The sequence below is a fragment of the Gadus morhua genome, chromosome 8 (genome assembly GCF_902167405.1).
Source record: "Gadus morhua chromosome 8, gadMor3.0, whole genome shotgun sequence".
Classification (NCBI taxonomy): Eukaryota; Metazoa; Chordata; class Actinopteri; order Gadiformes; family Gadidae; genus Gadus; species Gadus morhua.
This window is the reverse complement of record NC_044055.1, coordinates 28,640,925-28,667,311: the sequence shown is the minus strand read 5'-3', so window position 1 is coordinate 28,667,311 and position 26,387 is coordinate 28,640,925. Positions and strand designations below refer to the sequence as shown.

The following is a 26,387-nucleotide window of genomic DNA, read 5'->3' as shown; positions in this document are numbered from 1 at the left end:
AATTGAGTATTTATTTTAGTTTATGAATTTATTATTTTTGTAATTATTTTGATTCATTATTATTTTACTTTTTGAAAATATATTTGAATCACATGCATGTGTTGTTGTGTAGCTATTCTGTAATAAAAACATTTCATCATTGGTAAAAATGCATGAATGCTCACATTGAACAGCAGTGCAGGAATGGGAGTGTATCGCTCCATGTGGATCAAACTCAGGCTGTTTGGAAGGTGGCCCTCTCTGGCCCCCACGAAAAACAACCTGGATGACAACATTAGCTTAGAGTCATCAGCGCAGAGTTAACACAGCTATAGATCCTCAAATGAACACATGAATATACATGTGTTTACTACGTTAGAGCCTAAAGACACATTGATTCTGTGTAAGATGTCAGAACAGATAAAGGCATCATTAAACATGGGCTTGGGGATCACCGCGAGGCGGCGATGACGGAGGCGTTGAGTCCTCCGTAGCAGGACATGGCCACCGCCACTGGGATGATCCAACTGAAAGGGCCCAAGACGGCGTTCCCAAAGGTCTGCCGGTCGGATACAAAAGAGTCATTACACTTAATATCAGAGTGACTCAGCGTTTGTTCATGCTAGCATAGACATTTGTGGAGTATTTATTTGGGGAATAATACATTTTAAAGTAAAATGACGTATCTTTAATTTACTGGGTCGTCTATCTTCAAATATGCCAAGGCGTTGTTCTTATTATGTTCTTATTATCAGGGTTGCATATGCTTTATGAAATTAAACTGTTCTAAGAAGAGCCATGCTAAATATAGCCTAGTAACATACCACAGCCACTGCATCGCTAGCCAACAGGGACGGCATGTCCAGCACCACATAATACGCCACGTTGGTCAACAGGTAGATTATGGTCACTATGGGCATAGAGACGGCAATGGCCAGTGGCAGGTTCCTGAAACCAAACAACCACTACTGAAAAATAATTACTATTACCATTAACAGTTTCATAAAACAATTGCAATAGTTTATCCAGAGAAAATCTATTTATTTATTGGCCTTGCGTTCTGAATGTCATATGCTGGGAATGGGAAAAGGCTATACAACAAAATATATTTTTGAAAGTGGCTTTTATGCTATCAGTGTTAAAATAATCAGTCAAGTAAGCCATATACTACACTTAACAAAGCCTAATAATACTATGTGTTAAAATACTGCATATATAATAATTGTATTTATCATGTCATCACCTATTCAGTAGAACAGTTTTAGGTTTCATAACATACTCCAACATATATTACCAAACCCGCAGCTGACAGAGGGTATCTGTTTCCCTTTTAAAAACAGGAAACCGTCAACAGGCCGTATGAAACATTTAGATCAGAGGTTAGGTTGGGTGTGCGAGTAAACTGTCAGTTTCAGAGTGAAACTGAGCTACAAATTAAAACCATGAAGACTGCATGCTTCTGTGTGTGCTTTTGTGTGTGGTGTACGCACTTGTTTGTTTGCATGCCTGCCTGCGAATGCAGCAGGACATTTTAGTGTAGTAGCTATGGTAAATTCCCCAGCGAAAGATACTGGGTTTGATCCCAGATGTTGGTAGCTCCGCCTGGCCTGTAGGAGTCCTTCTGTAAGAGGCCTGCCCCCTATACATTCTCCTCAATCTCTTGTATCTGAAGTCAATGGAAGTTGCTTCCTGAATGAATAGTAGCGTAAAAATGTGTGAGGGGGGGCGATATGCTACCTCTCCGGATTCTGAATTTCCTCTGTGACGAAGTTGAGCGTGTCCCAGCCCGAGTAGGAAAAGAGTGCAGAGTAAAGAGCCAGGGCAATGGCTCCGGGCTCCGAAGAAGACCCTTCGAATGGAGCGTCAAAGTTCCTTGTCTCCCCTGGAAGGAGACAGGAAAACCACCGTGGCATTAACAGGATGTGCTTCAACAGACACCGGCGTCATACGCCGCAATGCACTCTGGTCTCTGTGTCTCGATGTTGATCTCACCTGAAGAGATCTTGAGGATCCCCATGACGATGACCAGGATGAGCGCCATGAGCTTTGCGTACGTGAAGATGTCCTGGACAAGCGTTCCCCACTTCACGTACGCACAGTTGATGAAGATCAGTACACCTGGACCAAGCAATATAATGAGAACATTGAGACAACAAGAGGTTAGCTGATAAGGTCAGCTGGTTTCTAAACCCACTCTCCGTTGAACCATGAGAGTGGGCTCCACTGTGAAGGAGAGGGGCAAAGGACAAATGTACAGCACAACTATTAATACACATACGTTTGCAGAAGTGTGTGGCTCTGCTCCAAATTGTCCTGTGTGTGAGTTGTGTGCATGAGCGGTAGACAATAGATAGCCTTACTATCTTTGGGTGGGGGGGCTGGAATAGAAAGTTGGAACAGAAAATGGTATCATATACCGCTTACTTAGTCAAATTGTTCACACTGGGGCCATAGCTCTTTAAATGGCTGCCTATTTTACAACCACTAGTCCTAAACTTGTATGCAGGCGGTCTAAACTAAACTTCACACATGGCTCAAAGGCTTGTTTCTGCTCGCTGGAGTAAATAGACCTTACATAGACAAGCAGCAGCGATGAGTCGGATGGCGTCGTAGGGGGGATGGCAGGTGGGGTACAGGGCCTCCACCAGGTAGTTGGCGAAGGTGAGCGAGATGACTGCCTGGCTGGCAGGCTCGATCAGCAGGATCGACGTCCACAGGCGGATGAATGCCGGAAAACCACCGAAGGACTCAAGGATGTAGGCGTAGCTGGCGCCCGACTTGGTGATGGTGGTGCCGAGCTCGGCGTAGCAAAGCGCGCCGAACACGGAGAAGACGCCCCCAAGGCCCCAGATGACCAGTGACAGGCCGTAAGAGCCGCTGTGCATCAGAACCCCCTTGGGCGACACGAAGATGCCCGAGCCGATCATGTTGCCGACGATGAGGCATATGCCGTTGATCAGCGAGATCTCCCGCTTCATCTGCATCTTCTCAACCTTCCCGCCCGTCGCCTTGAGATCCTCGACTGAGGGAGCTTGACGGGTACATAGCGCCCCCGAACTCTGACCCCCTTCCCCCATACCCTGAACCAACACACACTGTTACCGAGACCACGGTGCCACAGGTCAGACGTTCAGTTCAACACTCAAAAGTGGAGTGGATTGTGTTGTCTTACTTTCATGTGATGGATTTCAAATGCAGATTGTATGCCTTTAAATTGTGATTAAACACTTAAGCGTGTGAAAGTTAAAACAACAGTTGATCTATATACGCTCCATATACCTTCAAGAACCACCTACAAGGACGAGTCAGAAAATATGTTGATTCATTAACACTTATAAATTGCAATATCACTGACAGGAAACCAAAAACACGTGAATGAAAACAAGAGGGAACTCACCTTGTGTGTTCACCATAAAAAAAGAGAACAAGGAATCCTCACGCCAGCACTACACTGGAATGTTTTGAGTCAAATTGAGCAAGGCACCACATGAATCACATCTGAGGGGGTAAGCAACAAGCCTGTCAGTGTTGCAATCGCTGCCTCCCGGTTCCAGCCAGGAGGGTTTTTCCAACAGCATACACTACTCAACACTACTCACCACATCCCGTCCCCCAACCGTCTATTTTGAAAGGGAGTAAGGCCCCTCCTTTTCTGCGTGAAGCCTTAAAGGGAACTGGGACACAATTACAGGCCTGATGTCTCGTCATAAATTCATTATTAGCATTCCCATATCTGCAGCACAGCATACCCAGTACTTTTGACCTACAAGAACTAGGGTTAGTTTCAGGCATTGCAATGGCAGAGCTGTATCCAGAATGTCCTCTAGGATGTTTACTGAAGGCCTTCTCCTGTAGTCCTAAACACAATGTGTGCTCTGACAACATGCCAAAGACACACAGGCCAGCCCTACCATGGCTCCATGTACATGTACTTGTAAATTAATTCATTGCATTGCATGCCTGCAAAATAAAGCACACACCCACACACCACAGGTCAGAAAAAATAAGGTGCGTAATTTACACTTCCCTGGAAATTATTAGGTTACCTTGGAGATAACTCCTCTTTCTGTCATGTCATCGTTTTAGACAATGGTAACTAACAACTTTAAATGATAGCAGTCCACGATGGTGCCGTTATGTTCGCGAAAAGGATTATGGCGTGTTGTTAAATGTTGGGGGTAAAAATTGCTGCTACTCGAGGCGATGCGGGCCACACACACCTTGTGGAACACATGGTCCACACCGGACATACCCATCCCATCCCTCAGGCCTCCCCTGCCCCAAGTAGGACCGGCAGCTGCTGAAGGGGCTTTGGCGGAGATGCAAGCTGCTGGCGTCAGTTAGTCGTCAGTTAGTCTGTGGGCCTTGCCTGTCTTCATGGTGCCAAAGAGAGACAGGACTTTCTTCTGTGTCGTTTCCATCATTTTCCGCCTGAATCTTCAGAGCAACTTCCTGCATGCGGCTTCGCGAAGCAGCCAATAAAGACGATGGCTAAGAGAGACCGTTTAACCTGCACTTGATGTGCAGTTTGATGGACATCAGACATTGTGCCATGATGACAGCCTTTCGTGCTTTCTTCACAGCGATTGAAAAAAGTGAACCCCATGCAGAGGTTTGACTTTTGAAAACTAGAGCCAATCAAAATGTGGACAATAGATAGAAATGGTATGCAGTTGGCAGAAAGCCGGTCCTGAACCCATCTGCACCTACAGCCACAGTCTGTTTTAAAGATGAAAGGGGAACAGTTAAGAGCACCGCAATTTCAACACACATTTAAAGAAAATTATAAAATCATACATACTATGAACATTTTTATTCATATGTGTGTAAAAACTGCAAATGCAAATGAAAAGAAAAAAGCCTTAAATACATAACAAAAGGTTGCTATGGAGTAGAGACAAAGCAAGTTGATCCTGTCTACAGTTCTACTCTAATTAAACTGTCTCATGAATGGAAGGAATGCTCACTATGTCACCTGTAATAAATACTGGATGCTCCAACGGTAATAACACAATTATCCAGTGAAATACAGTCCAGATCATTTATTTAGCTTCTCACAAACGACGATGTTTGCAACATTATGCTGAACATGATATATTATATAAAAGGCACCATATATCCTACTGAGTAGAATATGGTAGAAGTGCCTCCTGTTAAGTCCAACACAAGCCGTCCTTCAAGTACTGCAAGTTATGCACCTTAATGACAGCATTACCTTAGTGCCGCACTTAATAACAAATCACAAACCATGAACCATATATTTTGAACTGCCATGAAATGCAGTGAAAGAAGACACAGCTACTCTTGTTCTTCCATTCATACCTAACACAACTTAAATACTTATCTAATTTAGACCAACTGAAAATACTTAGCATTTTTATAAATAAATGGCCATACAAAAAGACTTATGTACAGAGCTATACATAACTGAACCTCCAAAAAACTTGTTTAAAAACAACATATAAGCAATAACGGAAGCAGTCGACCGTATTCAACGCCAACTCCAAAGAATTCATCATCTTCCTTGCGACCATTTCTTACCGCTGTGCAACTTTATGAAGTCTGTCTGTCTGTCTGTCTGTCTGTCTGTCTGTCTGTCTTGGAAACCAAAAAACCAAGATGTCCGCCAGAATCCCAGAAGTCTCCTTATTTGACCCATTTTTGTGGAAGCTCCCTCCATGAGCTGCCCCATCAGTCCACTTCAAGGCAGCCCTGCTGATCTTCTTTTGCTGCTGCTGCTACCTCCTCTCGGGGCAGGTGTCACCAAGGGAGAGCAGCGGGGCGCTGGGCCCCGGCGTCACCGGGGACACGATCACGGCTGGGTATGGCTGCAGTCTATTCTGCTTGTTCCTGTACAAAGTGTGCACTACCAGGCGGCAGCAGTCCTCGCTGTGCCGGTGGGCGGTGTCCAGCAGCTGACGTACCTTGGCCGTGCGCGTGGGCTGGTTCAGCACAAGCTCATAGTCCTCGCGCATCAGGAGGCTGCGGGCCAGAAGGGCATCAAGGCTTTGGTTCAGGCAAGCCTCCGTCATGTTCTCCACGATCTCCTCGCGGCGAGATGTCATCCAGCGGCCCACCGGGCCCTGCTGGGGCCCCGAGGGATTTCTTGTTGCTTGATGAACCAATGCCGGGTCTGGAGCCCCTGGGGGAGGAGAGGGGACATTCTTTTATAGAAATACAAAATATTTAGTAAAAAATGTGTGTCAGTGGGGCCTGATAATGGGACCCCCTTTCTACCACCCCTCTGACAGATCTGGGCTAGAACACTAAGGAACGGTAACTATCAGTGAAATAGGCCACACACTAGAATCTGTTCAATGCTGTTTTTCACATAGCCCATTCATGGGATGTTTTCCTATTTTTATTGTGAAAAAACATCTTTCAGCTCTATCGGATAAACCATTTAGCATCAAATAATGACGTCAGAGTAGTGCCAGTCACAGCTCTTGAGCGGCTGTTGGGGCATGAAACAAAACCTGGGATATGTGGAGTCAGCTTTCCTCAAAACACACTCAGCGCTGTACCCCCCTACACTTTGACGTCTTTCTATGCGCTATCAACACAGAACTTTGCACAATATCTAAGGGGGGTCCACCAAGTAATCGGTCCCTGGATTTCTCTGAAGCAGACCTGTGATTGATTGAATGATGACAGCTAATTTGCATAATCATATTTGTGCGTAGATCTGTCATTACTGTTATTTTTTAACAGATTCAAGAGAATTATGATGACATAAAGTTTGGCATTATCAAGGAGCACGTCGACAAAATTTTTGGTCATTTTTTTTATTTTTTCCAAAACCTTCAAAGTGCAGCAAAATCTATCGAGATGGATGTTATGGATCTTCAATTCAGCATGTCAGATAACGCCCAAAGCCCCCATTCACTTTCAATGTTAAATAATAATATTATAAAATGTTATAAATAAAATAATAAATAAAAAACAATTTATGATATTATTATTAGGGGTCCAAGCCAACAGGTTGGATCCCTATTGTTTTTGTAGCGATTCTTATCCCCTATTATTACTATAACTCCCACACCGAACCTCCTGCATTCCAAAACGTTATACCCACAGATTCACTAGAGTCTGCTGCATATTTTGGCATAGGCCACGCCCATTTGCCATTTTCGCAAAATCGCGAAGACCGCTCAACTGCCTTTTCGCTACTCCTCCCATATCTCTTGCCCAATCGACACCAAACTTTGCACACGACATCTTCAGACGCATACAAAAAAAGAAAATCAAACACTTTTGTGATCCGACCATCGACGACGAAACGGTAGCGTTTTGAATATTTGTTTATTAGCTACGTTACACGTGGAAAATCATAAATCCCAAAAAATCATAAATTAGACATCGGATCGAGTCCAAATTTTACACACATGTCGGTGCTACCCTTAATGGCGTTCGATAAAAAATTCCGAAATTTCCGCCACGAGAAAAATTCTCTTCGGAAAATTACGCCACAAGGCGGCGCCATAAACGACGACGTTGTGTATTTTATACTTCCCCCCCTAAAAGTGGGTCCACAGCCCAAACCGTAAATGGTGCAGACACGCCAATTGCATGACCAGATCCAGGTACGTTACCGCTACTCAGACGACAAAATCAAGACATGCCGGTCACCGGGTGGCGCTATACCAAGGAAAAACGCGTTTAGGGCTATAGCTCCCACACCGAACCTCTCAGTCAAAACCTTTATATCCACAGGTTCACGGTAGCGTTTTGAATACATGCTTCGCGATGTGCCGGCGAAATGCACATCGCTTGGACCCCTGGATAACTGCTTGCAGTTCTAGCTATTATTATTATGTTATGAAAAAAAATTCACGAAAATGTCACTGTACAGCAAAATATATATATCCTGGCTGACATTATGGGTCCATCAGCCAAAAATGTTCAGCATGCCAAATAAGGCAAGACCATCAAATTTCAGATTTTTTCTGCAATCGGGGCGGATATGCCGAGCATTTAACTTTGACCACGATTTATAGCGCCACCTATGGAAACTTTGGCACCAAACTTTTTGAGCATCTCCTTCCTGGGAATACAAATGTCGTTGGCATTTAATAAAACTTTTGTGCAATCAGGGGCTGAGCTATAAGCGTTACCATCCAATATAATAATACATAAACCCTACAAAGACAATAGGTATCCACAGATACACTGTGAATAATAAGGAAGCTGATAGCAATAGTGTGGTTTGCTTTGCAACCACACTTATTCTCTTGCCTGGGAATACACCTCATCCACAGCATATATGGACCACTGGTGTGTGTTTACATAACCTATGTATGTGAATGATTTGGTGTGTGTAACTCATGGCAAACACATGCAATCACACACATTATTTCCACCTTTCATCATTACTCATAGATGCTCATAGATGTTAAGCGATAACTCCACTCCTAACATACCACTCTACTAATGAGAATGAACAACTTTCCAAAACCTGTTAGGTTGTGTTACATTTTGAAGAGGATACATTATGAGTAAATTAGACATTACGGGATGAAAAATAACAAGATAACTCTTGGCCCCCACCTTGTTCCTGCAATTGTCCGATGGGCATGACGGGGAAGTCGTCCGTTGTCTGTTGTTTGAGGGTCTCACACAAGGCGACGCCCCCGTGGCAGTAGGCCTGGCCGGGGTCCTTCATGGGCCTGGTGGGCATGGCGTGGGGACAGTTCATGTCCTGGTCGGGGCTTAGGTCCCTCAGGGGTGCCGGACGTTCCAGGGTCTGGCATAGGAATGACGCCTGAACTCCGTCTGAAGGGGGGTCCAAAGGTCAATAGGAGGAACAACAAAGTGAGGGTGAATCTTCAGCATGGTACAGAGTAGAACTGCAGCGGGGGAATTCCCATGTTTGGTCAGGACTAGGGATGTTTCGATACCAGACATTTAGTAGTCGATACCAATACCAGTGAAATTCCACGATTCTCGATACCCAATTCGATACCACGGTAAAAAAACTAAAACAAAACAATAAATCGTGTATTTCAACATACTCATTTATTAAAAACATTTGAACATAACAAAATACAGTGGCAATATCTTGTAGCCTTCAAGTAAGGAATACAAATAAAGAACAGTGTCAAACAATATAAAGTGCAAAATGAGGCCTTATTCCTTCTTCTTTTAAACCTGGATAGTAAATAAAATAGAAAACCTGCGTCCAAAGGAAGCACAGCAGACCTGGATTAACAACTTGAAATTATTTTATGTCTGCATTACCTGGGGAGAGTGTAGAGTGTACACCAGGGGTCGGTAACTGGCGGCCCACGGGCCATAACTGGCCCGCCAGACAGATTATTCTGAAGTTATATGAATTTATTATTATTTTTTATTTTTAATATTGATTATCGAATATCTATATCTGTTAGCTTAAATGTAAAGGGCCGGATACAGTGAACTTTATTTTTCTTTCACAACCGCTTTTGAATTTAACTTTATCAAATCCTGCTACTACTCCAGGAAGGTTAGAGACACACTCATCACGGTCACACGTAAGCTGCGAGGGGCTGAGCGGGAGCTATTGGAAACTATGCAATATTCAATTAAACAGACCCCCCCTCTATAGGCCTATATACAACAATCTAGGCGACCCAACATACGTATTTTTGTGTGATACTGCACGTAGAGAAAGGCAGGAGCTGCTGACAAAAGTCCACAAAAGATTTAAGTCACCAATCTCTGAGACTTTGCTGTTGAATACAATTAGAGTCTCTGATGAGGCTACTTCGCCTACAGCTCTTCTAACGGTGAGCAGGGTTTGTGTGTGTGCGCAGTCAATCAGCACCCGCCATGGTGTGTGCGTGTGCGTGTGCCACTATATTTCATTCTAGACAAACCAGAAAGGGGGCTATGTGCTAAATACCGAAATTGTCATTTAAACATGCGCCGATCACGTAAACGGACAACTTTTTAGGGGTCCAAGCCAACAGGTTGGATCCCTATTGTTTTTGTAGTGATTATTATACTTCCTTCATTAGAAGTGGTACCACAGCCCAAACCGTAAATGCTGCACACATGCCAAATGAATGACTAGATCCAGGTACGTGAGGTGACCGCAGACGACCAAATCCAGACACAACGGTCCCTAGGTGGCGCTGTACCAAGGAATACGCGTTTGGGGCTATAACTCCCACCCCGAACCTCCCACAGTCCAAAACGTTAGACACACAGATTCACTGGAGTCTGCTGCATCTTTTGGCATAGGCCACGCACATTTGCGTACATAATTTTTTTTTCGCAAAATCGCGAAAACTGCTAAACTGCCTTTTGCCACATTTTTTGACCAATGGACACCAAACTTTGCACGCGACATCTTCAGACACACGTGAAAAGAAATTATTTTCCTAATCTCCTAATTGGGCAAAGGAATGTTCTGAAAACGCGTTTGGGGATATAACTCCCACACCGAACCTCCCACAATCAAAACCTTTATATCCACAGGTTCACGGTAGCGTTTTGAACACATGCTTCGCGTTGTGCCGGCGAAATGCACATTTCTTGGACCCCTGCATAACTGCTTGCAGTTCTAGTTTATTTTTGTTTTTGCATAGTCGGCCGATCTGCGGATCACTTCTGTGAGGTCCCGAACCGTGAGGGTTGATCCGTATGGATGACAGGAAATCCGTGAGCCGTTGTACCACTATAAACTAATAAATTTAAGCGTTGCGTTGGATATACAAATTAATGCATGGTTGATGGCTTGAAATATGTATCATGTTGAGTAAATGGTGGATGGATTAAGTGGGTTAAACTGAGGTGTGTGGTGGTTGTTTGTAGTGTGGCGCTATGTGTGCATGCAAACGGTAAACGGGGAAACTCGGTAGGCTCTGTGGAAATGCGACCCTCGCTTTTCACAGTGTATTTCAGGATAAGTCGACTTGAAATCTTTGAATAAATCTGGATGTCTGTCTTTGAGGTACTTCGATAAGTTGGAAGTGTTTCCTCCTTTCGTTTGAAAAGCTCAATGGCACCGTTTGCATTTAGGTTTTGCGAATCTATTATTAATCCATGATCATCGGCCTCAAACGCTAGGTACTTCCAGAAAAGACTCTTGCTATTTTTCGAGGCGGAGCTGTCACAGCTTGTAGTTACCATCTTCTGTGTTCCTTTGTCATTTGACGGCAGACTACAACACTTGTAGGTGTATATGCTGCCCATGTGACGTTTGGGGGAATTTTACCCCCGGTACCTACGGTACTTACGGTACCTACGGTACTGTAGAAGAACGAGTACCGTCACGTTTTTAGAATTGTGGCATCGACTTGTTACCGAAGTATCGGTTCTCCCGACATCCCTAGTCAGGACATCTGCAGCTTGTTTATTTTGAAAATGTGCTAATTCCAGCTAATGATTCCACATGTACATTGACTGCAGGGAGGAGTGAGGGGAGTGGTAGGTCTGGCAACCTGCTGGCTCCATCCCAAAGCCTTACATGGACTTCCTCCTTTTAACCATGTGAAGGGGAAGTTGGAGCTAGAGCTGGAGCTAGGGAGGCTAGGGTAAGCACAGGAAAGGCAGGATCTGTGTGATCGCCTGGCAGCGTGGTACGCCAAAAGGGAGAGAGATAGGTGGAAGGTGTTGGACAGACATTGGACTGGAGCATAAAGGAAGTGGATGACCCTTTTCCCACCCTGGTTTTGTTTACAAGGTGAATAAATTGAACTGCTCTCTGTGTGTTGTGTCGTTTTGTCTGTTCAACTTGGTAGCGTGGAAACCCCACACCCACAGGCCCGCTACATATGGTGGAGGATTCGTGCTAGTAACAATCCCAAGTTGAATAGATAGACCAGCACACAGAAAAGATGGAAGCGTTGGTGAGGAAACTGGTGGACGCGAACCTTGCGCAGCAGGCTAGGTACATGGAGCTGATGGGCCGCCAGAGACGCCGCCGCCAGAGACGCCGCCGCCGCCGAAAGGGACGCCGCCGCAAGGGCCGCCACTGCCGCCGCATGGGAAGCAGCCGCCGCCAGAGACGAGCCCGCAGAGGGAGACGAGGCCGCAGCGGAAGACGAGGCCGCAGCGGAAGACGAGGCCACAGCGGGAGACGAGGCCGTAGCGGGAGACGAGGCCGCAGCGGGAGACGAGGCCGCAGCGGGAGACGAGGCCGCAGCGGGAGACGAGGCCGCAGCGGGAAACGAGGCCGCAGCGGGAGACGACGCAGTGGAAGACGGAGACGACGCTGTGGGAGACGGAGACGACGCAGTGGGAGACGGAGACGACGCAGTGGGAGACGGAGACGACGCAGTGGGAGACGGAGACGACGCAGTGGGGGACGACCCAGCACAGGAGATTGCAGAGGCCCTGTCCAGGAGGGTTGCTCTAGGGAGCCGGACCGCCCCTCCCTCCCGGTCTGAGGTGGAGGGTGTCTGACAGACTGCAGGGAGGAGTGAGGGGAGTGGTAGGTCTGGAAACCTGCTGGCTCCACCCCAAAGCCTTACATGGACTTCCTCCTTTTAACCAGGCAAGCCTGGGGATCGTTAAGCAGGGGTGCTGGGGCTTAAGAGGGCTAGCAAACAGACATGTGAAGGGGAAGTTGGAGCTAGAGCTGTTGTGTCGTTTTATCTGTTCAACTTGGTAGCGTGGAAACCCCACACCCACAGGCCCGCTACAACATATATAGAGAGAGACTAAGAATCACATGTATCTCCTCAATGGGTGCCAACTCAAACCTGCACCCTAAACACACTGTAATTCTACTGCAAAGATTCAACAAGTAATTTGTTTCATCAGGTTAAACTGAATGACCATTCTGGTATTCCAACAGCGCAGCAATTAATGCCCCCCATTCCCGTTTTGAATTACCTTTTCTAAACTAGAGGGTGCAATTCCGAACAAAATGTATGATTGCATGTTGGTCCATTAGCCTATTTACATGCCATATGCAATACCATGCCTTCTAAGGCACGGTAAATGGTATAGAATATGGCCTCGTTCACAGTGCAAGCAAAAGTGGACATAATTTATTCTGTGAACATTTGTGTTCCTATATCAGATACAGGTCAGAGTTCAGGCAACCTTTCAGTCACTGGGTCATTCTGACACCACTCTGAACACACAGTGAATACAAACATGGAAAAGAGCTGCTAATGAGGTCATTGGAGGGACAAGTGACAATAGCAGTTAATAGTAGTAATGTCTATAAAATCAGTAATGAAGATAAGAAAATAGCCCTTGACAATGAAAAGAAACAAAATCTGTTTCAGTGAAACAGATTTTCACTGAAAGATCAATAACAAAGAGGTCTCATGGCACGCTTCCATCATTGCATGTGCAATGATGGAAGCGGGCCATGAGACCTCTTTGTTATTGATCTTTTGCTCATGTGGGTCTGTCGGACTGACCAGTTTGATCTGGAATCCGATATTGGCCACATTTTAGTAAATGATGTGAACAATCAAACAGTAACGTTAGATGTGGGCAATAAATCTGAATTGGGCAACAAGGCGTGAATAGTGAGCGGAGCCTATGTGTGCAGGGTGTCTAACCCAAGGCGGACATGTGGTAAGGAATGTCTGGCATCTCAGAATGTCTGGCAGACATCAGCACTGTCAGACAATGTCACCGGAAGCTTAACCTCAACAAGACTGAGCTCCTCCTTATGCCAGTGAAAGATTGCCCTAACATGGACTGACTCACTGGTCACTGTCGAGGAGATCGCTGTATCCTCATCACCAACCGCGAGAAACCTTGGTGGGGTACTGGACAATCAGTTTTGCTGCACCACGAGCATCACCGCGTGCCCGATCCTGCAGATTAGCCGTCAACAATATCCAGAGGATCGGGCAATCCCTCACAAGGGAAGCAGCTCAGCTCCTGGTCCAAGCGCCTGTCATCTCCCGTTTCAACTACTGCACCTCGCTCCTGGCTCCTGGCTCCCTGCCTCCACGATTAAACCTTTGCAGCGTATCCAGAACACTGCAGCACGCCTCATGTTCAACCTACCTAAATTCTCCCATGTGACCCCCCTCTTCCGGGAATCAGCTCGTATTAGATTAAAGATGATGGTAGTCACCTACAAGGCGGCCAATGGAACTGCCCTCGCCTACCTCCAACTGTTGGTCAAACCACAGACCCCAGCACGAGCGCTCTGCTCAACTACTTCAGCTGGGCATCTGGTACCGCCATCACCAAGAGCAAGCAAAAGTCTAAATCAAAGTCACAATTCTTCTCTGTTTTTGCACCACAGCGCTGGAACAAGCTCCCTGCCGACGTCAGAGCCCCAGAGTCGCTAACCAGCTTCCGCAAAAGACTCACTTGTTCAGAGTTTGCTAAGACTCTGCATAGCAACCTCCTCCCACCCCTCCTACTTATCGTATGTTGTTCGTCCTGGCACTTAATGTACACACTTATTGTTTGTCGCACTTCATTATTGTACTTAGTTGTGTAGCATTTTTTCCTCACTATCTTTGTTGTGTACTGTGAATGCGTTAACCTAATGCTTGTTAGTGCTTGGCACTTGGTTCCAGTGTTGGGAAGGTTGCTTTTAAAATGTATCCAGTTACAGATACAGAATACATACCCAAATATGTTATATGTAACGTATTCCGTTTCATCATTCAATCTGAGTATTGTATTCTGAATACTTGGATTACTTCCAAATTGAATTGCATTTTATAGGTGTAGGAATGCGGCATCAAATCCTGCTTACTAAACAGGCCTATTCTGGTGTGTTCTTCTGTCCAAACTGGCTGAATGTGTTAGGCCCAAGTCTCCCTGAAAGTGAACTATTTTATATAATTTTCTGTAGTGGAACAAAGACTATAAGGGCATGTTTATGCGAAAAATAAGTGCATAGGTGTTGCCTATAAAATCGCAGAGAGAGAGAGAGAGAGAGAGAGAGAGAGAGAGAGAGAGAGAGAGAGAGAGAGAGAGAGAGAGAGAGAGAGAGAGAGAGAGAGAGAGAGAGAGAGAGAGAGAGAGAGAGAGAGAGAGAGAGAGAGAGAGAGAGAGAGAGAGAGAGAGAGAGAGAGAGAGAGAGAGAGACGTTTTATGTGGGTGTCTGTCCAAATTCCCAGACGGTCCGACAATCAAACAATAATTCCCATAATGTGCGGGGCTGAGCGGGTGCCTGTTACTTCCAAAGAGGCAAATCCTATGCTTTGTAGAACTGGATCGGACCGAGGTGCGTTCGCTTTCACAAATCAAGCGAACCGTACCAGGGTTTGTTTGGAAGCGAACCGCAAACATGCCAACGCAAACGTACCGAACCAAGGAGACCAAACTCGTTTAGTGCGCACTAAATGCTGTTGGTGTGAAAGCACAAATAAACTGCTGATACAGAAGTATCTTCATGTAATCCATTGATTTCAACAATGTAACTGTATTCTAAATACCAAATATTTCAATTGTAACTGTAGCGGAATACAGTAAGCTATATTTGTATTCTGAATACGTAACGCCGGTACATGTATTCCGTTTCTCCCCAACACTGCTTGGTTCTATGAACATCCTTAATGTACCGACAGTGATATATTGTTGTTTCACTTTCTTATGACAAATGTACTTCTTGTAAGTCACTTTGGTTAAAACTGTCTGCTAAATGCCCTAAGCATAAATGGTAAGGGGCTAGCATGCTAGATGCGTTGCATGGCATCATACCAAGTGGCTTTATTACCTTTAGTTGGAGGGGCGTCGATGCTGGTGAGGAGCCCTGGCTGAGATATGTCAGTTTCCTGAGAGGAGGCGGAGCCTGAGGAGGTGGAGGATTCCTATTGGAGGGGAAGACACATGCTAAACACACCGGCAACACTCAACACTCTTTGGAGTTGGCATTTGAAAACATTTTTAAATATGTGGATAGTAATTATAGAAATTATTGTGGCAGGTAGATAATTCCTTCAGAATATTTAATCAGCCACTTAAGATCAGACATTTGACTTATTCCAGTCTGGAAATGTGGAATAGAACACTGCATAAGTACAGGACAGTAATAATATAAAAAAATAGTGAACGAATGTCAAATAAAAAGGTGAAAATAAACTAAATGTCTATCTATGCAACATGGTGGTTGTATCAGAGCAGGATACATACCGGCCAAGGCCTGGGGCTTTCCTTGAGAAAGTCCATGGATCTCTGTGCCTCCTTCTGGCAGACTGCCTGGCCCGGAGAGCAGCTCACACTCCTCCTCTAAGGTGGGTCCAACATAAGAAGAAAGGGTATTTTTGCTTGATGAACCATCCTTCCAAATTTTTTTATTTTGTAATCTTTTTGTGAAACTTGATAAATGCTGACTAATGAGACAAAAATAAAATACTATTCTAAAAGATAAAACATGTGAAACCGAGGCTGAAAAGAGGAAGGGTATTTGCAACAGGAAAGGAAATGAAATGCGTCTTCAAACTCTATGTCACGGCTCTTGCCCAAAATGATCTCCAATATGAGTCTCATAACGCCACACCATGCAACGTTTCGCTGTACACAGCGGTTTGAGCAACCTCACCTAGCCCCAGAGACTAATCAGTTTGACCTGACCAGTTGAGGCTGCTTTAAAACAAGCCTTCAAACACACACCCACCACAGACCCAAAAACTCGGATTTCTGACCAACCTTTGACTTCTTGATTTCAAAGACGGCCTCTAGGAAGTCAATGTCGTCATATCTCCTCAGCATGGGCTCCAGCTCCATCAAGCACTCTTAGAGACACACAGTACACATTCAAAGTGTGAGCGATTGAGTGTGTTAGAAATGTGTCCCTGAATTAGGGCCTATTTTGCATTTCCTCCGCAATTGACTGAGGTTGATCAATGAAGACGTTTGCCAAGTGCTACGATGTTATAGCAGAACTTCTAGAGAGAAGCGTGACTGAGCCTATCCAGGAACCAAAAACTTAAAGAGGCGGGGTTACGCCTTATTTCCCGTTTGTTATATGGTTATTCTACCGAAGAGCAAGTCATTTGTGCGAGTGGGCGAAGCTTTTAGAAGAGAACTTTAAGAACAGTTTATCTAGAGGGGCCAGTCTACAGTGTGTTGATAGATTAACTAGATGAGGCTCACCTAACCCCTACCTGCTTCTTAATGGCTTTTATTATGTAAGCGTCTCCTATATGCATTAACAAAATAGTAAACAGTATTTGCTGTCACAAATCTTTCACCAAAGATGGAGCCGTCCGTACGGTGCCACTGGAACGTTTTTGTTACCCTGAGCTTTATTTACCAAATCCAATGACCTGCAAGCCCCTTTATTTGGGGGGCCCTGTGTTGTGTTCTTACGAAGTAAGGTGGGCCGGTCGTCAGGCTCGCCCGCCCAGCCGCAGGTCATGAGGCGGACCAAGGTCTCTCTACTTGGGGTGTCGTCCGGCAAACTGCCTGCACCCGTGTCAGGGCGGGTCCCGTTTATCACGCAGAACATAATCTGCATGGGGTTGATCGTGTCTGACACACACACACACACACACACACACACACACACACACACACACACACACACACACACACACACACACACACACACACACACACACACACACACACACACACACACACACACACACACAATGATTAATTTGTATTGCTACGATAATGAGATAGTTAAATGCACTTTGACAAGGAATCCATTTCAGAGTAGGAGCTGTTCAACTACTTTATTCAATGTGAATTTAAAAATATACTTCCATATACGCCATCAGTCTGGTTACCTTCAAACGGAATCTGCCTGGACAGCACTTCCCACATGATGATGGCGTAGCTACAAAGTGAACATAGAGGGGGGGAACCCGTGAGGGACGAAGAGCATGGTGTCACTAATGTAATTCCCCTTTTCTTTAAAATAAATCACCTTCTGAATGCTGGCTGTGGGTTGGATTGTTCGGTTGGCAGCTACTTAGCCATGCCATGGTGTGGTCTATTGTCTATCAGTATGCTGAAAATCCGGTTCAACAAACTTCCAGAAAGTCTGCCTCAACGCGGTGTACTCTTTTAAACCAGGGCTTAAAGCGTTTCCGTCTGTCTATACTGTCGCTAACATCCACTGTTATGGATGGTGCTTCAAGTGTCTTTAAAAAGTTTATTCTTACACATGTAAAGCACTTTGAATGGTCTTTGCTTTGGGAATGAACTATGAATGAGTATGTTTCTGATTGGACATGGAAGAAAAGCAATAAGTATGTTAATAGACATGGTGGCCTCTCTCTGACCTGTACATGTCGTACTTGACGTCCGTCTTGCGGATCCTGTTGGGGTGGTACTCCTCGGGGGGCATGTAGATGATGGTGCCCCCTATCTCTGTAGGTTTGGACCCAGAACCTTTACTGATGGACAACTGCCGCCATTTGGACAGGCCAAAGTCTGCAATCTAAGCAGCCGAACATGAGCATTACAAGTTTAAAGAGAAATGTATTTCTTGTTCTTGTTTCACTCAGTTAATCTAAATACTGTTTTTTGTACTCTGCAGATTGTCTATGATCCATCTTAAGTCTTGAGTAAGGAGACCAATATTGTGGCATAAGGAAATACATTTCCATAATACATTAAGCAATCACATGCATTTTTAGTCCATCACAAGATGTATTTTCGAATGACCCTGGGTCATTTGAAAAGAAGAGCACAAGCCTATATAAGGGATTCCACAACAGATCCAACAGGACCACTGAGCCATAAACTGAGCTGGAAAGAAAATGACAGCTTATTCAGATTCAAATCCACTCTTTCCCTCCACTCACAACAAAAGGTTTAATCAAAACTGAAAAGGCTGTACACTACTCAAGCTGTATTTCCCTTATCATGCGTGCACCACACACACACACACACACACACACACACACACACACACACACACACACACACACACACACACACACACACACACACACACACACACACACACACACACACACACACACACACACACACACACCTTGACGTGAAATTCCCCGTCCAGCAGGATATTCTGTGTCTTGAGGTCGTGATGCAGCAGTGGCGGGGTCATTTTATGGAGGAAGTTGACCCCGAGCGCGATCTGGTAAAGGATCCTCAGCCGCAGGGGCCAGTGGAGATGGGGATACGAGTCTTTCTGTACAACACATAGACCAAGACTCACTTCAGCAATTATCGCGATTAACCTGTTGTTATTTATCCATCTTCACTTTGGTTGTACTATCGTTATCATTATGTTAAATTAAGAGCCGACTCCAGGTGTGTGGATCCCAGTGCGTATGTGTTGCATTCCGGATACTTAGCTGAGTCAGTGACATTGATTTATTGTTTTATATTGTATTGTTTTATTACAATAACTGCTGTAAATATAAATCGGCAGATTATCCTATGGTGTGGGGTCTGTTAGGATTGGATTATTCTTCCCCAAACCTGACAAGGCAACGCGCATTCGCAATCATAATATTGAACATGTTAAATATGATCCTATATCCTGTGGTGAGGGGGAGCCCAGAGCCGGCCAGGTCCACAGGGCTAGGATTGTCAACCTGGAGTTCGGTTTTGAGGAACACAACTGGCTTGAAATGAAATAGGTTAGTGCCGGGTTAGTGCCTTGTTAAGGCCTGGTGTGCTGTGCAAAATCTTTGCCACACTTAAAGACCAAAACAGTTAAATATTGTGTGGTTTACAGGCAGGTGAGGTTTATAGGAAGGTCATGTTTTCTTGTTGAAGGTGGTTTTGAAAAGCACAATTTAAAACCTTTTCCTCATTTTGACAAGACTTTGGGATAAAGACAGATTTGTTCATTGAGATGATTTCTATGATCATGCTTCACTAAATAATTTAAATAGCTACTGTGGGCACATTGCAGTCAGGGACCACATTCAGGAAAGTCCCTCATGGACTTTCCCTCGGGGGTAAATTATGTTGTCACAAGCTATTGTGAGATAAAGGATCGAGAATAGTATTCTATATTCTCTTTGGCCATAGTGAAACTTCACCCGATCAAATGCAGGAGTTGAAATTACTAATTTCAAACACTGGGGCCAAGAATAAATAAATAGATAAATAAAACATGAGATGTATATGTATGCTTGAGAACTATTCAAAACTGTCATCGGAAAAAATTTAACTGAAATAAGGAACAGATCGATGTCAAACATGTTGGCACAAATATGTCGAAGTAATAAAACAGAATAATTGTACAAATAAATGCAGCAAATAGAAAGTGTTTACATTTGACATTTCGTTGCATTCAGGGAGACATTACTTAAGAATGAGGAACCACGGTGATAACTTAGTTCTCCTTTATGTTAAAAAAGACCAGGCCCCATCAATGGGTGAATGTTATGTTAAGCTTGACAGCAGCAAATCCCTACACATTAACCCACGCATTAATCAACCACTGCAAAATACCAGTAAGCCTAAATAAGGTCATTACCTCGTGGAGCAGGCGGTCCAAAGAACCATTGCACATGTACTCTGTAACGATACAGAAGAACTCTGGCTCGTTGCACACACCGTAGATCTGGATGATGTAGTTGAACCTGGCTTTGTGGAGTACCTCAGCCTCCTTCAGCAGGCTATTTCTCTCCCTGCAGCACACACACACATACACACACGCACGCACGCACGCACGCACACGCGCGCGTTTTCCGTAGCCAGTGTGATTTAAGGAAGTAATATTAAAGATTACTGCGAACAAATCAGTTTCGTTTAACATAAGAAGAAGATGTATCAAGGGGGCTTAGGGAAAAATAGCGTACCTTTCGCCAACTGGAGAGTCGATTTTCAGGCACTTGATGGCTACAGAGGTTCGCCAGTCCGAGTGCTGAGCCTTGAACACAGTGCCGAAGCCTCCTTTGCTGAGGTAGTGTAGATCAGTCAGCTTCTGATAAGGGATCACCGGCAGGGTGCTCGTCAGGGTGCCGATGTTCACACAGCCGATATGCGTGTGGTGTGCGTTGTGGTCCATACTCTTCAACACGTCCCGCCGATACTCACTCCAACCAAGTAATAACCTAAGTACTGGATGAGCAATTCAACATTAGGACTAGGCTTACTGTTAACATATAATACGCATTTTTTTAAACCGAGTTCAACGGGGAAATCAGCCGCTCATTTCCAGTAAAGCCCGTGTGCTCAGGGTTGTCGGCCCGTCTCTGGTTCACAATGTCTGTCTTTCTGTCCCGTCAGATGACAGAAGTGAAAGCCCTTGAGGGGGCGGGCTGTGGGGAGGTCTGACTCGTTCTTCCGGTAGCTTACTCAATAATGTAGCTGTTATTGTTTCTATAATTTGTCTTATTATTAATTTATTGTGCGATAAATTTATGAGCATTAAATGACCTTATCAATTAAGAACCGTGTTTGTCTGAGTGTGTGAGTCAGTCAACAGTCCAGTCCGTTCACGTTATTCCACCAAAAGCAAACTAACACCTTTAAGCACCTTTTAACAACAACAACAACAACAACAAACAACCACAATATTGCCATTATTTGTGAATAAATTTGGTTAGTTATATTTTAAGTTTGAAAGACTTAAGGTAGGGTGACCATACGTCCGTATTTCCCAGGACGTGTCCGTATTTCACGTCCTGTCCCGGGTGTCCCGCGTTATTTTTAGAAAGCGAGGAAATGTCCTGGTTTTTAAAATTACCTTCTTTGGATCATCACATTTACATGCACTAGGGCACTGCCCACGGCGCTGCGTGCGACGTAGCCTAATCCCCGCCCCTATGCTGTCAGCCCTATTAATCAGAACGTAGACAACGTGACTGTCAGTCATACGCAAGCAACATGCCGAAGCGCAAGTGCTCGTTTACCGAAGAATTACTAAAGAGTTTCCCGGGTTTTCAGACCGGGTCGAGACAAATGGGAAGCCTTGTGTCCAATGGAGGTGCAAGAGATCTGAAAATCCACCTGGACACCGAGAAGCACAAAACAGCTGTCCGAGGCGAGGGTAGTGCTAGCTCGATCACACAGTAGGCCTACTTTCTCAGACCAGGGAACGAGGATGCAGTGAATGCAGCGGAGGCTGCATGGTCATTTCACACAGTGAAACACCACAACAGTTACAGATCCATGGACTGCACTAGTGCATTGCTCAAAAAGACCCTCCCCGATTCAGACACTGCTAAAAAGTTTAGTTGTGCCCGAACTAAGACCGAGGCTATTGTTGATAGTGTACTGGCACCGCATTCTGTAGAAGTGGCGCACGAAGCACTAAAATACATCCCTTATTGTGGTGTAAGTACTGATGGGAGCAATCATGGTGCGGTGAAAATCTTCCCCATCATTATTTAGTATTTTGATTGGAAGGCGGGTGGTGTTCAGAGTAAACCAATTGAAGTGCAACGAGACTGCAACGACCATCGCCAATTACTTAATGCAAACATTGACGAAAAACAATTTGGCCTCCAAATGCGTCGCATTTACCGGCGACAATTGCAACACCAATTTTGGTGGAACTCGGCGTGACGAAGGGGGAAATAATGTGTTTGCACATTTGAAGAGGCTGCTACAAAACAAAACATTGATTGGCGTGGGATGCCCAGCACATATCCTTAACAACTGTGTCCATCACGGGGCAGATAGGCTTAATGTGGACATTGAAAATATCATTTTCAAAAACTACCAGTACTTCCACATATACACTGTGCGCATAGAGTCCCTCAAAGAGTACTGCGATTTTGTGGATGTGGAATACAGGAGGATGCTGTCACACAGCAAGACCAGGTGGCTCTCTCTATTCCCAGGAATAGAGAGGATGCTGCAGATGTTCCCTGCTCTAAAAGCATTCTTTTTATCCCAAGAAAAGCCACCTGTGATGATCAAGGTTTTTTTTTTAAAACCCTTTTAGTGAGGTGTATTTGTGGCACATGCACTCCCTCATGTCCATCTTCCACTGCCACATTCAGGAGATGGAAAGGGAGGACAACTCCATCATGGAAATCAAGAAAACATTGAGCAGCATCGACAACGTTATTGAACGGAAGACCAACAATTTCATGTCCCTGAAAGTCAAGGGACTGCTTGCCGCACACCGCAGAGAAGGACTTGGAGAGGGATGTGACAAGTTCATGGCGGATGTGTTAGGCATGCATGCTTGGAGTACCTGGAGAAATGGATGGCGCCCATGGAAGAATTCACACCTTTCCTGTGGATGGACATGAGCGAGGCACCTAAGTGGGATGATGTGGAGGCCTGCATCAAGTACCTTGAGGAGAAAGGGGTGGCAATTGACGATGTGAAATGCTTTGACCAAGTGTCCAATTTAAAGAAATTTGTGGAAAGCTGCAGTGAGGATGAAGCATTCATGGGCCTGCAGGTGCACCAGAGGTGGGTCAAGTACTTCGAGAAGGCCAAAAGCCTCGGATGCTACTCGGAGCTGCTGAGGATGGCACAGTTTGTCTTGGCACTTTCTTCACATAATGCAAATGTGGAGGGAGTGTTTTCACTGATGCAGAGCCAGTGGACAAAGGAGAGGAACCAGCTCTCAGTTCCATCTTTGAAAGGGATCCTATTTGTGCAATACAATCTCAAAGATATGTCATGCAAGGACTTTCACACGTACATGTTGGGCCACAAGACACTGCTGAAGAAGATCAGCTCTACAGCAAAATACAAATGGGCAAAGAAGGACGAGGAAGAAAAACCAGACGAAGAGGAGGACAAAACAGATGAAGAGGGAGACGAGGATTAAGCAGGGAAGTTAAGATGGTGTGTTGATATTTACTATTTTTTTTTGTATATTCTGTTATTTTTTCGAGTATACAAGATGGTTTTTTTTGTATTATGCTCATTTGTTAATTTATTTTCTCCAATAGGCTACCTGATTGTAAATGAGCTCATTTGTTATTTATTTTAATTATTTTCAATGATTGTAAATCAGCTCATTGGTTAATTTCCCCCCCCCCCCCCCCAATAGCCCTACAAAACAGACATTATTTTGTTCATTACTGAGGCTGAAGTGAGTGTTATTTCGAGTTCAGAGTTATTGTTAACTTGTTAAGTGAAGGATGTTAAGATGCGACATTATTTCTTTCATTGTGCTGTTCATTCATTACAGGAATTGTTGACTCAAGCATTTTGAATAAATACATTTTGAATAAAATTATCATTTGTTATTGGAGTTATTGTTATTGACTTTTACTGAAAAGCATTTTTAATAAACCAACTGTAAATATCTTGTTCTATCTATATAATATAATATACCGGTATAATTGAATAATAATAAAATACTATTAAAGCAGCAGCATCCTCCACATGACCGCCCCCCCCCCAGCCACCCCTGCCCCGCCCCACCTTCAACCCCCCCCACCCCCCGACAAGGTGTCCTGGTTTTCCCAAATGAAAATATGGTCACCCTACTTAAGGCAACACATTATAGCCCATAGCTGTGTTCGAAATCGTTCCCTATTCACTCACTCACTATTCCCTATAGTGTTCATGATATAGTGCACTATTTAGGGAACGAACAAACGAGAATTCGGACACTACGCTGAACATTTCAAAACGTCATTTGCGTCAGTAAATGCGCTGGGTATTTGTGTGACGCAGACAGATGCGCCCACATCATGTAAACAAACCGGGCACTCACGAAGAAAGCAGGAGGTTGTATTGATGTTGAATGTTACATTTCCTTGTTCAAGTTTTTTTAAATTAATTTTGAATGTTAAATATTCAATGTTAAATCCCAAATAAATTGTTGACATTTCTAAACGAAAGCCAGGGGGTATACCACAAACCTCGCTGAACATACCCAGGCTTTCTTGGGAAAACCTGGCTCGACAGAGCCGCAACTCGCAATCAGAGTTAAATGGTACCACGACGCTCACTTTATGCCGCGTGACCCGGACTTAGCTGTATCCGTTTTGGCCTAGTTTTCAGTACTGAAAACGAGACGAGACGCCTGAAAGGGTCCCGGGAAATTCTAGCTACACACCCCCTCCGTTGATTGGTCGACAGAATCATCACTTCCGGGCGACGTGGGGATAAAAACAAACAAACAGTAGCCTCGAGGTATTATTCTTTACAATTAACATGTCCCGTAAAAAAGCTTGCTTGGGCGAACAAGGAGGTGGGGACGTTCGTCTGCATTCTTGGGGAGGAAGACGTTGTTTACGATGTTTACGTAGCTGCCGCGGCGATCGACATCGGGCCTACCTTAAAGGGTACTGTCGGCGGTGGAAACGCGACCTCGGAACTGAGCTGGGCTATACCGCCCCCTCCCTACCCCACCTTTGCGAACCGATCCGTTCCGCACCCTGCAGTGGAAACGCGGCATTATGGCGCGTTTCCACTGCACGGTGCGGAACGGATCGGATCGCAAAGGTGCGGGTCGGGTCGCGTTTCCACCGCCAAAAGTGGGCGTGACCCGCACTTTGCCGTACCCGTTCCGACCCCTTTCTCGGGACTTCTCCGTTGGGGAACCGAAAACGAGACGAGACGCCTGAAAGGGTCCCGGGAAATTCTAGCTACACACCCCCTCCGTTGATTGGTCGACAGAATCATCACTTCCGGGTGGTGCGGGGATAAAAACAAACAAACAGTAGCCTTGGGGTATTATTCTTTACAATTAACATGTCGCGTAAAACGCTTGCTTGGGCGAACAAGGAGGTGGAGACGTTCGTCTGTATTCTTGGGGAGGAAGACGTTGTTTACGATGTTTACCTAGCTGCCGCGGTGATCGACGTCCGGCCTACCACAAAGGGTACTGTCGGCAGTGGAAACGCGACCTCGGAACTGAGCTGGGCCCCGTTTCCCGAAAGCATCTTTAGCCTAAGTGGATCGCAGAGTGGGTCGTACGAGCATCGTACAGTTTTCACACCGTTTCCCGAAAGCATGTTTGGTAACGAACGTCTTGAAAACGCTCACGAGTCACAAGTAGCTAACGAGTGCTCCAGGGTACTCGTAGGATGCTAAGAGCCTCGTTAGCCTACTATAGCCTCAGTGGCGTAACCAGCGGACATTCCTAGTATTGGATGCGTTTTATTATAACACATTGGTAATGGTGTATCACGTGCGTCTGAGCCTAATGTGGGCCATTATGTTCTTAGTTTGAGAGAGACAGCCCAGGAAATGTTTGAGCAGGCAGGGCACTTAAAATGTGTGAGAGAAAGTGGGGGGGATTTGTGCAGACTGACATAGGCTACTCATAAAACGTAGCATAAAATAATGTAATAGGCCTATCTCACAACTTCCTGGTTCGGCGTTCGATTTTGCCTTCACCGGGTAAAGGGACTTCCGGTCGAGTAGTCGAGTAGACTTCCGGTTGTGTACCTCTATGATCCAATTACAAAACAAAAACAACCTTATTTACATTTCCACGACTTCCCAACTAATACCCAATACAGCAGTGGATCAGGGGCCCCGTTTCCCGAAAGCATCTTTAGCCTAAGTGGATCGCAGAGTGGGTCGTAAGAGCATCGTACAGTTTTCACACCGTTTCCCGAAAGCATCTTTGGTAACGAACGTCTTAAAAACGCTCACGAGTCACGAGTAGCTAACTAGTGCTCCAGGGC

The 26,387-nt window shown here is 45.0% G+C and overlaps 2 protein-coding genes across 5 annotated transcripts in view; both read right to left on the bottom strand.

Moving 5' to 3' along the window:
- Positions 1-3,585, bottom strand: part of LOC115548503 (Y+L amino acid transporter 2) — a 34,807-nt gene extending 31,222 nt beyond the window's left edge. The window contains exons 1-7 of one of the 2 annotated variants that reach the window (XM_030363198.1): positions 3,377-3,585; positions 2,555-3,271; positions 1,972-2,097; positions 1,717-1,861; positions 804-927; positions 435-538; positions 165-261 (exon numbers count right to left, since the gene is read on the bottom strand). In XM_030363198.1, coding sequence (XP_030219058.1) covers positions 165-261; positions 435-538; positions 804-927; positions 1,717-1,861; positions 1,972-2,097; positions 2,555-3,056 — 1,098 coding nt within the window. In that variant the 5' untranslated portion in view covers positions 3,057-3,271; positions 3,377-3,585. The remainder of the gene's footprint in view (positions 1-164; positions 262-434; positions 539-803; positions 928-1,716; positions 1,862-1,971; positions 2,098-2,554; positions 3,272-3,376) is intronic. The other variant, XM_030363199.1, reaches the window with a different exon arrangement.
- A 1,192-nt stretch (positions 3,586-4,777) lies between these two features.
- On the bottom strand, positions 4,778-21,067 carry ripk2 (receptor-interacting serine-threonine kinase 2). Of its 3 annotated transcripts, none has more exons than XM_030363196.1 (11): positions 20,631-21,067; positions 20,306-20,459; positions 18,848-19,003; positions 18,129-18,286; positions 17,631-17,680; positions 17,206-17,367; positions 16,543-16,628; positions 16,027-16,119; positions 15,611-15,704; positions 8,527-8,763; positions 4,778-6,121 (listed from the first exon to the last, which is right to left on the bottom strand). In XM_030363196.1, exons 1-11 carry the CDS (start codon positions 20,837-20,839, stop codon positions 5,718-5,720), a joined length of 1,803 nt encoding a protein of 600 aa, XP_030219056.1. In that variant the 5' UTR covers positions 20,840-21,067; the 3' UTR covers positions 4,778-5,717. The 3 variants fall into 3 exon arrangements, with proteins under 3 accessions (XP_030219056.1, XP_030219055.1, XP_030219057.1); XM_030363195.1 differs by having other exon boundaries at positions 16,027-16,122; positions 20,631-21,066; XM_030363197.1 differs by having other exon boundaries at positions 8,527-8,751; positions 16,027-16,122; positions 20,631-21,065.
- Between the last annotated feature and the right edge of the window lie 5,320 nt (positions 21,068-26,387).

What these genes read in the sequence shown, in the direction of transcription:
- ripk2 (XM_030363195.1), bottom strand. Translation starts at nt 20,839, where the DNA reads ATGGACCACAACGCACACCACACGCATATCGGCTGTGTGAACATCGGC. An exon ending in ACGGGGAATTTCACGTCAAG is followed by an intron (nt 18,287 to 18,847) that starts GTGTGTGTGTGT and finishes TCGGCTGCTTAG; the next exon opens with ATTGCAGACTTTGGCCTGTC. An exon ending in CAGGCAGATTCCGTTTGAAG is followed by an intron (nt 17,368 to 17,630) that starts GTAACCAGACTG and finishes TGTGTGTGTCAG; the next exon opens with ACACGATCAACCCCATGCAG.